Genomic DNA, 16161 nt, shown 5'->3' with positions numbered 1-16161 from the left:
TATAGAGAACCTAACTCATGCTAGGCACCTAAGCCAAATGATCAGTCAAAGTCTTTAGGCCAAAGTTAATGTTACCTTCAAGTTGACTGATGTTCAAGAATGGAGCCCACATGTGAACATTCACTTTATTTGGACAACTAAGCACAAGGTTAGCATGAAACTGCCTAAAATAAAACTCATAAAGAGATTTTTCTGTACTTTCTAAAAAATCTCATGATTGACTTTGAACCAACGTTTAAACTGTGTCTGCAATTAATAACATTATTTTCACCTCTTTGAAATTATGTTTGTAGGTTTTTCTTCTCCCACCACCCACGTAATTATATTCATAAGACATGTAAACAAACCCCAAAGAAATAGGCCAAGGATTGTAGAAAATACAGATATCAAGAAAAAGCCCTAAAGGCCGGTTTCCACTAACAGTTTGGCATTTATTAGTCTGAAGCCTACAGATATTGTGAATCTAGGAGCCAATCAGTTATAAAATAAGTAGTGAAAAATTATACTCTCTTGTTACTTAATATGAATTTAAAGATTAAAGATTAAATTACTTGTCTCTATGGCCTAATAATACTAAATATTTCTTTTGTTTGTAAATTTATTGGAGGAAGATTCATAATACTGTAGATTTTTCACATACACTATTTAGGACTAAAACAATTTTCCTATGTACTTGTAATTGCTTCATGTTTATTCTCCTAATTTATAATTTTATTTAGTACTCCTTTTTCTAAATTAAACTGAAATTACAAAAATATCTATATGATCTCAATTCTTATATTACTTTTATTATATATTTATTTATTTATTTTAGATGGAATCTCACTCTCACAGGCTAGAATGCAGTTGCACTATCTCATCTCACTGCAATCTCTGCCTCCCAAGTTCAAGCCATTCTCCTGGTTCAGCCTTCTGAGTAGCTGGGATTACAGGCACCCACCACCACACCCAGCTAATTTTGAATTTTTAGGAGAGATGGGATTTCACCACGTTAACCAGGCTGGTCTTGAATTCCTGACCTCAAGTGATCCACCCACGTTGGCCTCCCAAAGTGCTGGGATTACAGGCATGAACCATCGCGCCCAGCCACCCATTCTTATGTTACCTTTAAAATGAGCATTCTAAACTAACGTTTTTATTCTTAATATTTGTAAAGTCTGACAATTCTTTCACAAGTTATAAGTAATTTTTAATGAAAATACATTTTTGTGAAGGGGAGTTACATATAAGTAGAAATTCCAATAAACTCTCAATGGCTATTTGTTGGTTTATCTGCTGTGGATGTTGGTATTACTGTTTCACCATTGTCATACAATATTTCATTTTTCTAATGACGTTACAAAATAGAATACTGCAAGATGATCTGACATTTCTCTAAACATCTCATCTCTTTAAGGCTTTTAAATTTTCCTCACAATTAAAATTCATTGTAATCCTATGTTTATGGGTCTATTTTCGTTTCTTAGTAAGATGATTGATTAACTTTATGAGACCACAAATAAATGAATATAGTTTTGCATTTTGATCCTCTCAGTTTGAGATTCAGTTTAAAAGGTTAGATGTTTCAAAGCATTTTCCAGAATAAGAATAATGCAACAGCTATTAATGAGAGTCACACAGCTACATTCCTTTTGAAAAAGGTTTGAAAATGTGTCCCTGGTGCTATGCTAGACTGATTTAGAGGGCTTAGTCTTAGGAAGTAACAGTCAAAATTCAAACATAATTTGTAATTTAATCTAGAAAAGTTTTTGAAGCAGCCTAGTATTTATCATTATTGTTAGGTTTTCCTTTGCATTCAGTATTATGTTATTAAAAATCATCTACTCATTGTTCAAGTATTGTTTCACAACCCATCAGCTTCCTGAACTAATTCTAAGGATATTGATCCTTTACTTTGAACCAGTTTTCTTTGGATCTTTTATATCAAAATGAAAACAAGTCAAAATGAGACTTTTCTTGCAGCCTGAAATTGCATTAGGCTTTTGTATATGTGGAGCTTACAGGACTATATGAGGAAGAAACATATTGAAACTGAAAACAGCATGTTTTGTTAGAAACACATGACAATATTTTGGTTGAAATGGAAGAAATATGTCAACTATAAACAGCATTGCCCTAAAGTGTTCTATTTATAGAATTGCTGACAGCCATATAAAGTGATAATCCTTTCTTATTCATTGATTTAAACAACCTATTCTCAAAATGCGACAAAAAAGGAACAGGAAAGAAAAAAACAAATTTGTGTGGTATTGCGATAATGTTCAGTATGTAATTGGGCTCTTGAGTAAGCAATCAAATAACGGAAGAAATGACTTAGAACATTCTGAAGCCAGGTTAAACAACAACCATGGCATCAGACATATAAGAACAACAACAAAACTTCAAATTAAAAATATCCATCTGTTGTTTGAAGCCTAGTTAAAATTCTAACCAGATTTGCTAATGTGTATTTTGTTTTACATACAAAAATGGACAACCATGTGCCCTTGTTTTAACAGCAGCACTTACCTATCCGTGAAATGGGAAGAACAGAAATGCTTCTTCTCCTGGATATGAGACTCCACCACTATAATGTTCTGGATGTAAAGCCTTAAGCTAATTCAGCAAGAGATTCCATAAAAGGTTTGGAAAAAAAAGAGTCAATAATGCCCTTAGGCTAGTAGTAAAAATGAAAATAATTTACTCTGGGAGTGCTGTATTACTGTTGAATAATTTATCTATGTAAATTATTTGTACCTCAGAAAAAGTAGAGGCCCCACATGTTTTTTTTTTTTTTCCATTTTCACCAAGGCCTAAAACTATGTAACATACTTGATTACTGGCTTGCCTGATGTTTCTTAGCTATTAATTCACCTTGGTACTCATCCTCTTAATAAGTAAATCTGAACTAAGTGCTGGAAAGTAGGAAGCCTAAAGCCAGAATTTATTTCAGATAATTATTGTGTAGATAATATGGTAAAAAGTTAAAATCTAGTAAATGAAATCTTATTTTTTATTCTTGGAGTTATACTATTAAGATATGGATATTTGAAATTTTGAATTACAGCACAATTTGTCTTTAAAATATTTAATGACACTTTTCTGCAGTTCAAGGCCTAACACTTCAAAATTTGGAAGTACTTAACAGCAGTAATCAATTAGGCCTTACCACATTCTAAGTTAATAGTCTTACAACATTCTAAGTTAATATTAAGTCATTGGCCTTTGGTTAAACATAAGCCAATGTTAGGGGGACAAAATCACAAGGTTAATTTACTTGAGTACTTTCATGTTCTGAACATTTATAAACAGAAGATTCAGATTCGTGAGTTATTTTTATTCTAACAAGGTTTCTTATTGTAAATAAAATACAGCATTTATAAAAATTTCATGATAAAGTATGTTCATAAAGTGTAGGTTTATTAATATGCCCTTACTGAGCATCTGCTATGTGGCAAGTTGTTCAGAATCCTGGAGGAACATACATATCATAAGCTAATTTTTACTGTATGGTGATAAATTAAAATGGCCTTATATTTCATTCTGCATTATAGAAGAAACTTAGTAAAATTCTATAATGATGTAGCAACCTATTGATTAATTTATGAGAACTTCATGTTAGTCGATTACCTCCCTATGAAATTTAAAAGATCAATGTATAGCATTTAACAAGTTGAAGAAAATAAAAAAATAAAACAGAGTAGCCTTGAACATATTCTTGTAAGTTAAAGTCATTTAGATCACATGAAGAAAATCAAATGGAAGCTAAAGATCACTAGGGCTGAGGAGCCTAACACCAACTTTGACCTTGGCCCAAGCATTTTTCTTCGGGCCCCCATCATTGCAAATGCCCTAGAAAGTACAAGTCACATCAAGGGCAGTCAGCGTAGCATAGCGAACTCCTCCTCAAGCCTTGAAGTGAATTCTAGCATGACCATTGGTTGAGAGAGATTGAAAACTTTTTATAGCACCCCTCAATCTTTGGAACAAGTTGGAAATATGAAGAAAATCTAATTGAGATGTAAAGGCAGAGGAATCATCTCCATTTCCATAGCATAAGACCTCATGTCACCTCTAGATCATCAGGAAGTATGGCTAAACATGAGCAAATTGGAATAAGGGAGAGGAAAGCATAGGTCAAGATTAGTGCTAGTCCCTTATGCAGTTCTACAGCCAGAATGCTTAGCTTCTGACCCAGAGCTGGGACTGGAGTATACTGAGTGATGTGCTTAGGATCTAACACTGAGAGGTACATAATGACACGAACAGTGACAGCCTTCTTAAATTTTGCATCCCAAGTACGTCACTCACTTCACCTAGTCTAGGATGTTTGACCTATAGTTTTTTTCAAGGGTTTTATGTCAAGAAGCTCATAATGTCAATGCATTGTTGGTAACAAATAAATGAGTATATATTTTAGAAAATTGAGGATACAAAAATGGATAAAATAAAAATGTGCAAAAGACCATCTTCCAATTAGAGAAATATTGCACGCCAAAAATATGTAAGTTGTCCATCAGGCAAATGAATTCTGCAACAGCTCATTTGGTACTGGAACACAATTAATATTTCAAAAATGTAGATTGCATAGATGAAATCCAGTCCTAAAATGTATCTATATACAGTAAAAGTCTAATAAAATAGTTATTCTTAAAATGTGCGATAACCCTATCCCCACTCCTACATCTAGTATGTACAGAGGCTCCAATATAATAATGAGTTTTATTTCCTGTGAATGTCTTTAAAGCTATTACAATATAAGTAAATGATTCTAATTGTAGGAGTTTTCATAGTTGCCAATTTCTAATCAAATGACAATAGCTCCTCAAGACTGAACTAAATAGATACTTCTATATCAAAATTATAAAATCTTACAAAATGAATGCCTTTCAAAAGAAATAATGACTCCCAGGGCTCATTCATATCTGAAGTATCAGAGACAACACTTGGATTGTTAGGTTCCCAGTTTAATTATAACACAGGTCAACATTGTTCAGAAATGAGTGGATTAATGTTAGAAGCGGTACTTATTGAACACTTTTCTATTCATAGGGAACTTAACCTTTACAATTTAATACGTTTGATTTCCAAATTCATTTGCAAGTAAAAATAAAACTATTTAGTCTTGATGACTTTCCAGGACTTGTGAACTCAGAATTCTTAAGTCTGTAAGTTTCTTGAAATCAGAGAATATCCTCTTATTATCCACTTATTTCTATTTATCATTCTTCCTGTATACTCCCATGGTAGAGGTTGTATGTTAATTAAAGAATAAACGAATGAATGAATGAATGAAATAGGTTATTATGAAGTCTGTTCTGCCTTTTGGAATTAAGTTTGCCATACTGAAAAAAAAATTATTTGCTTCGTTTTCTTTAAGTATGATTTATTATAAGAAATATCTTCTTAGAGATATTTAATATTAACATAAATGTGAAAGAATCATTATCATAAATATGTGAGAATTCTTATCAAATATCTTGTCATTGCAACAACTTGCACTCCATAAAAAACATAAGGACTCTTTGATCTAACCCTCTACTAAGTCCTTCTACTATAATGTATAGAATGGAATTTTTTTTAAAAATCCAGTTTTTGCTTTAAAATGTTCAGTTTAATGGTTTAAATTTAAAACTTTAAAGATTTTTAAGAATTTTTCCTGTGTGACAATCATATAATCCTTTGAGTAAATCAGTCATCATTTCCACTATAAAGATGACAAAATTTAGGTTCACAGAATTTGCGACTTGACCAAGATCAGAGCATTAGGAAATGCATAGCAGGGGTTAGAATCCAGATCTTTTTGTGCCCCATCCAGAGTATGTCTCACTATACTGTTACAACCTGCTGAATGTAATAATGAGCACTGAACATTTTCAATACTAATGGAAAAAGATTATAGTCTCTAAAACTTTAGCACTTTATATTTGTTGATCATTTGTACCTTTGATACCAACTTTCTTTAAAATATAGAGCACCTTGAAATTCTTTCCTCTTTCCTGTAAGTAAAATATAAATGTGTCGATTGGCAAGGCACTCTATAAATATTAGCCACAGACAAATACCCAGAGAAGGGCCACATAAAATTACAAGTGCATCATTGCTGTCGTCAAAACCACCCTCTCTGTCATCAAAGAGAGAGGAAAAGTGGCCTCTAAATACGTTGAAAAAGCAACCCAATTTACAGGGCAATGCTTATAGATGTGACCACAGAGTGTCTTTCACAATCCATTTACCATCTATAACTAGACATAATGCTACTGCCCTTTAAAGTGACTCTTCTCAGTGCCCTCCACTGGCCATTATAGAACTACATCCTAATGATTTTAACTATCTTTAAAATACGATGTACATCTAAAAATAGTAAATTCTGATATATTTTTCTAAAACAGTCGAGTTTCTAAAGTGAAGGGAGGAAGAAAAGTAGGTAGAGGACCATTTCAAAATAAGTCAGTAATAACACAAGTCCCCTTGTGCTGCTCTATGGAATTTTAATTCACTGTTGTGAAGTTCCAGAGCTTCTATTTTTTGTGCTTGGCATTCCTCCAAAACTCTGGCCAGTAATGATTGAATGTGAGTAATGGCTTTTACACCAAGAAATGATGGCTTAGTCCTCCTAAAAATTTGTCATTCTTAGCTGTGCATTGTGACAGGCCCTTGAAACAGATCTGTCACCATGAGCTAGAACTGCTTTCACAGTAATCCATCCACATAATTAGACCATTTTGTTGTGGTTGTGATCGTGGTGGTGATTGTATGGAGCACTCATGGTGATCTTGGAGAATTGGCTTCTAATCTCAATCATATCTATGCCATTTTAAGTAAATACTCAATTTTGCTGTTTCTGGTAACTGATGAAGATGCACCTATCCTTACCTACGTATCTATAGTCTCACAAAGTGAGAAGAAGATATTCCAAGTCACTCAACTTTGATGTATTAGGTGGCGCATATAATCATAGGTGATAAAACTTTCATTACTACTGATTTTCTCTGAGCTCATACATGATCCCCTTGAGGTATTACTAACAATAAATTCTCATAGTTTGTATCTAGTTGCTATGTCTTTGACGTTAGTATAGACCATTCTCCTTTCCCACTCTTTTGCTATAATTAAACTAAATTCAAGAAAATGTCTGTAACTAGACATAATGCACTAACCTTTAGTGACTGTTCTCAGTCCCCTTCACTGGCCATTATGTAACTACATCCTAATGATTTTAACTATCTTTAAAATATGATCTGCATCTAAAAAGAGTAAATTCAGATATATTTAAATATGTGGCTATGTAAAAGACATTTTCTTTTCTGGTTTTCTTAATTTAAAATGGTAATATCCTATGCTCCTGTTAGAATCTTCTCAATGGTAAAGACTCAAGCTGTTACAGTACTAAGGCTACTATATGTATTCTCTCCTTTCTCCTGGGAGCTTGAGCTAGTCTCTCTCTCATTCTCCCTCCCATCCCTTACCCTTCTCCCCTCCCCTTGAGTTTCCATATCTCTTCCTTTCCTTTTACGCTCATTCCTTTCCATTCCTATCCCTGGAGGCCACAAGAATCGATGAGTATTCCTTGGCCTTGCAGGTGTCAGGACCAAAACCCCACTGAATCCTGACTTGAGCAAATGAAGCAACAGAAGCTTAGTCAACTCAATGAGCAAGCAGAGAATAAGCAGAACACTCCAAACTATGAGATCTTATTTTGACACCAACAGACAGAGGTTTTGTTTTGTTTTTCTTTTTCAAATTTTATAGCTTTCACTACTAAAGAAGCAATATATCTAAAGCTAATATGATTACTTAAACTTATATTCACTAAATATTATTTTCATTGGCAACGTTCCTATGGAGTAATTTCAGGCTTCTCTGATAATGAACGTCTTCATAAAGTTGTAGGAAGGGGCAGAGGTTCCTACATGAATTTCATAATTCAATGCTGGGGTAGGAAGAAGGGCAATTAATGTGTCTTTCTTGGGCATGTTCTCTCAGTTATAGATACCTATGAAGGGGCAGAACTATCAGCTGCTATCTGCCTCTATGTATTACTCTGCAAAATGAAAATAATAAATTTGGCCTGTCCAATAAACAGCTAGAAGGAAAAGGAAAAAGCTAAAGCAGTGTCTACATAATGACCTGCAAATATCAAAACCACATATTTTGTAATTATATTTTAAATATTTTTAAAATGATATTTCAAAAGACAGCTTTTTAGCAATCCCTGTTTATAGAACAGAGCTTAACACACTATATACCATAATGTGCCTCACACTTATGAGCAGCTCCATTTTGAAAATCCAAACTATAAACAATAGTATCTAGGCACAGAATGCTATCTATGAATGAAAAGATGTTTCTTTCCCAAGCAGTGTACTTACATTTTACATGTTCACAGGAATTGTCATGATTCTTTATGTTGGGTAAAAATTACTGTCATTTTACTCACAGAAGATAAAAATTAGCATTTGCTAAATCAGTAGGTTCCATAGTAAAGCAAATATTCATAAATTGGCACTTCAGAGCTACATTCAAAATTGCATTTGCTTTGTAAGAAACACCTTGGCTTCACTGCTAAACTATACCCCATACTATTTTTACCAGAAACAATAAATATGGGTATTACCTTGACAGAAAGAAGCCTGATGCCAGGTGTTGAAAATTTCCATTTTTGGGGTGCAGTCACATTGGTAAGGCCAAAACCATTCTTCAGTGTCCTCACCACTTTGCAAGCTGCCAAAATCCTCGTCATTTTGAAGATGATATGTGACTAAAATTAAATGAAATTACATATATTTTATGAGATTTTGTGATAAGACTTTTTAATTAATGTAAAAGAAATCTGGGAGGGGGTGCAGTCAGTGTTTAAGGCTGACTGCTCAGTGATCTTTGAATTTCCATTCATTCTGCCATTAAATGTCTTCAGCCACAGCTCCTCCTTCTCTTAACTCCTCCTCCTGAGGTAACGTCCAGAGATGTTCCATGGGCATGTAACACAAATTGCAACACACCAAATACTACCTTCTCCTGCTAAAATAATGCTAGGGTTGTAGAAAACCTGCTGTCCGTCAGAGGAATTGCTTATGCAGCTGAATGGAATGACTGGGCATCGTGGACAACCTTAGGAACATCACTTATCTTAAAGTGTAGCAACTTTCCAAGTTACTGAGGATCACAGGCTTTTGCTTATGTCACATGTGATACCTAATATGCCTCAAAAGAGATTTTGAATTCCCAAAGAAACCTGAACGCTTGCCATTTTCTGCTGAGGTAAAAAGACATGATGAATATGTAAAATTTTCTCCACAAATATACACTAACCTATCTACATTATGTTTTGGGTTAATAGAGTAGTACATTACATTCTTACTATGGCATTGTTCTGTGTTTCACATTTAAAGCAATCAGTAATATCAAGTAAAACACAACTAGAGCAAAGTTGTTGCATTGTTCTGTGTTTCAAAGTTCAGGCAATCAGTAATATTAAGTAAAATTTGTTAAAACTTCATGAAACAATGACAAACACTGATTTTGATATAAGCACTATTCCTAAGTCAAGTTTTTTTAGTTATTAAAATGTTTTATATAAAAATTTCAAAACTTCAGCATGTTTCAATGTGAATGAAAGTGATTCACTTAGCCGTTCAATCTCATGTTTAACCAGGCTGTTAAGGGACCTCACTGGCTGGCAGATGCACTTGCTTAAGTCATGTGACTATGTAGAACAGGAAGTACTGCAGCATTGTTCTTTGATACTCTTGCAAAGAAGGCCAAGAAATAAAGGCAATAGACTCATTCCTAGGACTTTCCATAACAGAAGAGATGACATAAAATGACATAAAGATTGTAAACTTCAATAACATAGAACCAGTGCTACAGTTGGGGTAAGGATTATTTTTAAAAGAGAAACAAAGTTTAATTTAAATCTTCACTGTTACTTAATGTGTTCACATATAAACATTGTTTGATTTCAAAGTGCTTCATGGCTTTTGGTGATAGAAAGCTAAATAAAATAGTCTCATACTAATATATATAAATAATTAATAAAATAACTAGTGTCATAGAAGTTGCTGAAATGCAATGGGAAAATAAAGAAAGATCAAGTTCCTTGTGCATGTTCAGTAAAGTTTAAGCATAGAATTATGTTGAGCTGTGTTATGTTGAAGGATGCAAGTTCACCAAGTAGATAAAGGGGGAAGAAAACAGAAGGGATGCCATGGCATGAGTGATAACATAGAGAAATATTTTTGAAAAGCCTAGATGCAGGGTACAGAATGAGAAAATGAACAGGTATTATATCATGGGAGGCTTTGTATGTCTTAAAATGGTCACCCTTCTTCCATAAATAGTCTTCATGGTAGTCATGGAAGTATTTTGAACAAGAAATAAAGGCAAAATTTGTGTTAAAGATCATTGAAAAATGAATTGGAGGAGATGAAAATAGTGAAAGGAAAACTCCCAACCTAAAGAACTGAGGACTGAGAGGCATGAGAAGCAGTACTTAGTGGCTTAGTCCAACGCCAGTTTACACCTTAATCTCACCTCTTGTCTTTTTATTTGTTTTTGTGTGTGTGTGTGTGTGTGTGTGTGTGTGTGTGTGTGTTTTGTGTGTGTGTGTGAGAGAGAGAGAGAGAGAGAGGGAGACAGAGAGAGAGAGAATGTATGCATAGTGAGGGTTGTCTTTCCTTAATTTAAAAAATGATATAAACTCAATCCTCATTATGGAAACTTTTTAGGATGCAAAATAAATTTAAATCAGTCACAGTCCCGTCACCCCGAGGCACCCATGCAATGAATACTATATTTCCTCCCTTCATCACTTATATTTTAATCAAATATGACAGTGGAAGTACTTAGGAGTCCAGACCTTGACCAAAGAAAAGACATCATCATCATTTATAATAGTTGACTACAAAGCATGATGAATTAAACATGTTTTTCTAGAGAAATGTCAACAATTCTAGGATAGAATTCTCCTACTCTGAGGTCTAGAGAGAAATGTGGGCATGAGAGTTTTAATGGGCTTTCATTTTTATCAGTAAAGGATCCTGGATGCAGATAATAGTATATATTTTGTTTTTGTTTTTTTCTGGTCCATGTTTTTAGTCATCAGAATGAAGGAGGAGGATGCAGAAAATTTGGTTAAATATTCTGAATTAGAGAGATGGAAAATCCATCCCTTGTCATTCTACAATCATCTTGGAGATTGGAGCAACCAATAAATAAAATAGTGGCTAGTTTCATATTTGAGTGTTCAGACTAGACTGAAATCTATAACCAAACTGGAAAAAAATACATTACATTAGTGAAGGGGTTTACATTAGGGCAGATCAAAGGAGCTGAGGCTATAACTATTGGTTGGTTGTTAGGGAATGTTAAAGTCAGACATGAAAAAATTTAGTGAAAATATTATACTTTCATGACATATTTTTTTAAAGCATTTTTCTGTTTGGACTGACTTTCTTCTCTGACCATATGTATGCAGTCCTTCTTCATATAAGCTGTCTGCACGCAGCTGAGCAGAGTGACAGGCATGAATGCATGCACACACATCAGGCTGGGGACCCTGTGCACTTGAAACTATATTCTTTGTGAGCCAGGTCATCAAGGGTTTTCTAAACTGATGAGGCAGTCACTGAAAAAAGGAAAATATTTTATATAGATTTAGTCATCTTTTCTATTAATACATTTTAAAAAATAGAAGCATTCAGCCTGTGAAATCCCTCAGGGCACTTTATTTTATGAATTCTTCATTGACATATCTGGTATTGAAAATGTTAAAATATCAAGTACAAGGTTGTGTTTATTTTCACTTGATATTTAAAGAAATTTGGAAATACAGAATAATAGATAACCCACCCTACAAACATAATCTCTTTTAACACTAAAGTATTATCTTCTAGCATTTGTGTCAATGCTCAGGACATAGTTTGAAAACTGTCATCAACTTGCATAATGCTTTTTGGAGGTAATACTATGTTAAAAGTATTTTGATGTTATTACAAAGTTTTTTTAAAACCTTAATTGAAATAGCTAAAAAACATTCCATTTTCATTGCTTGCTGCTACAATATAAGTCAATCTTGCCATCTTTGATTAATATTTACAGATTTCTCTCCAAAGAGAGTGTACTCACTTACATATCAGTACAATATATGGGTGTCCCTTTAAAAATGTCCTCACCAACATTAGGTATTATCTTTTATTTTATTTGCTCTGCTGCAAAAGATAGCATTTTGCTTTCATTTCTATTTTAAATCACTGGTGAAGCTGAATATTTCACGGTATGTTTTTAATTGGAACTATTCTTTTATCAACTACTGTTTACATTTTTGTTCCCATTAATTCACTTATATTAATCATTATGAAAACATCTTTAAAGGAAACATAAAGAAACACTGACAGTCTATGTATGTACTGATTTCCAGTATCCTCTTCATTTAGACAGGCCACTGACATAAGCAAGGGAAGACCTGCTACAGATTGAAAAAAAAATTAGAACAGGATGTCTTAGAGAATAAAGGCCTCAGGGTTTGAAATGAAGAAAAAATAAGGGTGTTAGTAATTCCTTCTTCAAAGGTACAGAGACTGCCAACTGCCCTCTTGAAGTATGTCTTTCTAAGTAATGAATCAGAAACAACTCTAAGAAGTTTGTGCATTTATCAAAAAGTCTCTAACACAGCAAGCATGCAAGAGATGCTTCTGGAAAATGAACTGAATGAATGGATTCCTGTGTTTTTAATTCCTGCCTGATCAGTGATAATTATTTAAGCAAGAACAAATAAAATTATGTCAGTTAAGAATAAAAGGAAATAAGAATGCTTAGGAGTCATGAAAAAAATGGCAATCAGCAATTCTATAACATCTATTTTTGAAGAGATAAATTAAAGCAAGGAGTAAGTTGTGACTGAAGATCAAACAAGTTCAGAGTAAAAGGAGGTGCAATAACTCCCTAAAGTTCTACTGTTTTGTGTTTAACTAGGAATGTGTGAAAATAGAATGTAAAAAGTGGAAGTAATTAGATTCAGTTCTATGATTTTTATTGGCCTAAGTGTCATAACAAGGAACACAATTTACAAGTAAAGATATAGATGAAGAAGGCATCTCTGAGGGAAAGTGGTGTAGATTGTACCCACATAAAATGCACACACTTTCTCCTGTCACAGAAACTAGGACAAGCTGGTAGGAGGATTCCTCAAAGTTTGTCCAGGAAGAAGACTTAAAGTTATTTGAAAACCTTTCCAATATGTCAAGGATTGATAATGACAATAGACAGATATCAGGTTGTTAGATGATGGGGATTTAAAATAACCAAATGTTCTTGGAAATCCAATCAAGTAAAACATGTTCATTAAGATCCAATTGGCATTTTGAGGAATAGAAAGTGAGGAACCAATTATGATGAATATGCTTATCAATCTAACATTTGATAACATAAAGGCTAGACTGATACAAAAGAAGGTGAAAAATGAAGCTGGAAAAGAGACCTTGTAAAATTGACTTCACATATTAAAGCTCAAGGCACATGTGATTTATTCCAGAATAACAACAACAAAAAAATCTATCATTCATAAGACCCCATTTGCAAACACCTTAAGGAGAACAAGTTAGTACAAGGAGCATATGTTTATAAAGAGTGAATCCTGTCATACTAATCTCTGCTTAAAAAAGACACTACTGCCAGACCAAGTAGACATGTTAGATGTTAACTCAAGAACATGGGTGACTTTATATGCCTTAAAACGGTCAGCCTTCATACACAAATAGTGTTCATGGTAGTCATGGAAGCATTTTGAACAAGAAATAAAGGCAAAATTTATTAGAATGATATATATATATATATATTCTAGGACTATATATTCTAGGCCAATGTTATGTGCATACACTTTTGCTAGAGAATGTATATAAATGAGTTATTGCAAATGTAAAAGGACAGAGTGGATCGCCCAGTGAATTAGCCAAGCTTCTTCTATATTTGTGAAATGAGAAGAACAGTGGGAAATGTCTAAGAACGTTGATTCAGAATTCAGTGACTTGAAAATTGAAGACATGCCAAACACAAAGTGCAACCAAAGGGAGATCACATGTAAGTTAGTCCAACAAGAGAAAGAAAAACAAGCAGTAAATAAAAGAAAGTTGTAGAGGATTGATTTATATGGAAATGAGCCAAAAGGCATATATAGCAATTATAAAACATAGCAAGAGGCCCAAAGTTTGTCATTTTAAGCTGTAATTTAAAAATCCAAATATAGAAGGCAGAACTTAGAGTGGAATTTAAGAAAAGAAACTCAAAGTTCACTTAAAAAGCTAAATATTGAATAAAGATTCTAAAAATGGAATTTTGATCATGAGCTATTAAATTGAAAATCATGTCACATAGGAGTCCTAAGCAGTCTTTCAATCTTCCTGAAAATAAATAAATATATATATATATATATATATACACACACACATTCTTGAGTAATAAATAAAGACCCCACAATAGAAGTTAAAACGTTGTAAGTTAAACCACAAAATATTAGCCTATTATCTGCATCTATATAGAGAGATATATAAATATATATACCACTTGCTATTATGCCAGTAAGTGAAAATAGGTATTTAAATAAATCTGTCTGATTGGCTCCAGCGATGATAAGTATAATCCTTCCTGAAAGTTGAGGTACTTGCCACTTGTTGATCCCTGAGCTAGGCATTTGTTTGTCTTTCTTGCTAATTTTAGAAGCAATCCGTGAAATAAGCTAATGCTATCCCTATTATATAGACAATAATGATGAGTCTCCGAGAATTAAGTAGCTTGTCCAAGGTCACACAGCTAGCAAGTTGCAAAGCCAAGACCAGAAATCAAGTCTTAGCCAACGTCTGTACTCTTGGAGTACTTGGAGCATGTCAATTATATCTGGAGAAAACAGGGGCAACAGCATGGAATGAACTGGAAAAGAATGACCTGGTTAAGATTCAATTTGATAGGAAGAATATATGAGTGTGGAGGTAGCTAAGGCTGGATTTCTGATGCTTAGCAATATTTACATTTCCTGAAAACCAATAAAATATAACTTCAGTAAAAATCGAACAATGAGACAGAAGAAAGTAACCACAACTTCTCTGATTTATTATGTTTTAAATTAAATAAGAAATGATAAGGTAATATGGAAATAAAGCTGTTAATTTTTCAGTAATTCACCTAATAATAAAACTAATTCACCTGGGAGACACGTTTCTAGCTGGCAGACTGATTCAGGTGGACTTACCTAAAATAGCAAAGGATATCTTATATTTTTCTACCTTACATCTTATTACTTGAAGTCATATATTCCAGAACCATGGAATCTGGGTAATTTCATGCCATTAAATGTTTACGATTGTTCAGAAATGAAATCTAGGATTGCTAAAAGAACAATCAATTCAGGAATTATATATTGAGTAGTTTCTATGTATCAGACACTGTATATCAGGAAATAGGATTACTTTCTGCTGAAAGATTTTTTGTAGAAAATTGTAAATCTAGTAAACGTATTGCCTAGATAGTTTTATATAGCTGGATGAAAAGTTCAGAATTATTTTCTAATTCCTTTGTTTTATAGATACAAAAACCAAATATCTAAGTAAGCCAAGATCATCTCATTATTCTTAAGTTCTTAAAAATTACTGCATTTCAAATAGAAATAATTTTGTAAATGATGTAACAACTAGTAAAGAAACTAACAATTATACAAATCAAACTCAACACTTAATCTCGGCTGAAGCATGTTCTTAAAACTTGGTCTAAATATGCCTACAATATAAATTTTACAAAATAAAATGGCTAAGTCATTAGGCAATGTTCATTCTAAATGGCAAAATACTTTTAAGAAAAGGTAAAAAAAAATCATCTTCAGGCTTCTTTGCACAATTATTATCATTGCAACAAAACCATCTTCTAACATGCTGAACAGAACAAACAGCTCTGATGGGCTTGTTTTCTTAACTTTTGTCAGGAGTAAACAGAAGATTTTGCAAGATTCTAAAGAGCAACCCTAGCTGTGAGGTAGGTGGTTATCTATGACAATCAAGATCATGTGCCAGGACAGTACTGGACCCTCTTTAAATGAAACATATTTGAGGATCACAGAAAAGCATGTTGTGCAACATGTCTTGAAGTTACCGACTTCATGAAGTAAGGGCCAGCAGTTTACATCGGAATGACGTAGAG

At 33.4% G+C, this 16161-nt stretch overlaps 1 protein-coding gene across 4 annotated transcripts in view; it reads right to left on the bottom strand.

Moving 5' to 3' along the window:
* CPS1 (carbamoyl-phosphate synthase 1) overlaps positions 1 to 16161 on the bottom strand; it is a 149172-nt gene that overhangs the window by 108915 nt on the left and 24096 nt on the right. For all 4 annotated transcript variants that reach the window (XM_017546813.2, XM_037745103.1, XM_037745102.1 and 1 more), the window contains exon 2: positions 8597 to 8740. In XM_017546813.2, coding sequence (XP_017402302.1) covers positions 8597 to 8722 — 126 coding nt within the window. In that variant the 5' untranslated portion in view covers positions 8723 to 8740. The remainder of the gene's footprint in view (positions 1 to 8596; positions 8741 to 16161) is intronic.

This window comes from Cebus imitator, unplaced genomic scaffold (assembly GCF_001604975.1).
Source record: "Cebus imitator isolate Cc_AM_T3 unplaced genomic scaffold, Cebus_imitator-1.0 Scaffold191, whole genome shotgun sequence".
Classification (NCBI taxonomy): Eukaryota; Metazoa; Chordata; class Mammalia; order Primates; family Cebidae; genus Cebus; species Cebus imitator.
This window is presented reverse-complemented; position numbering and strand designations above follow the sequence as displayed.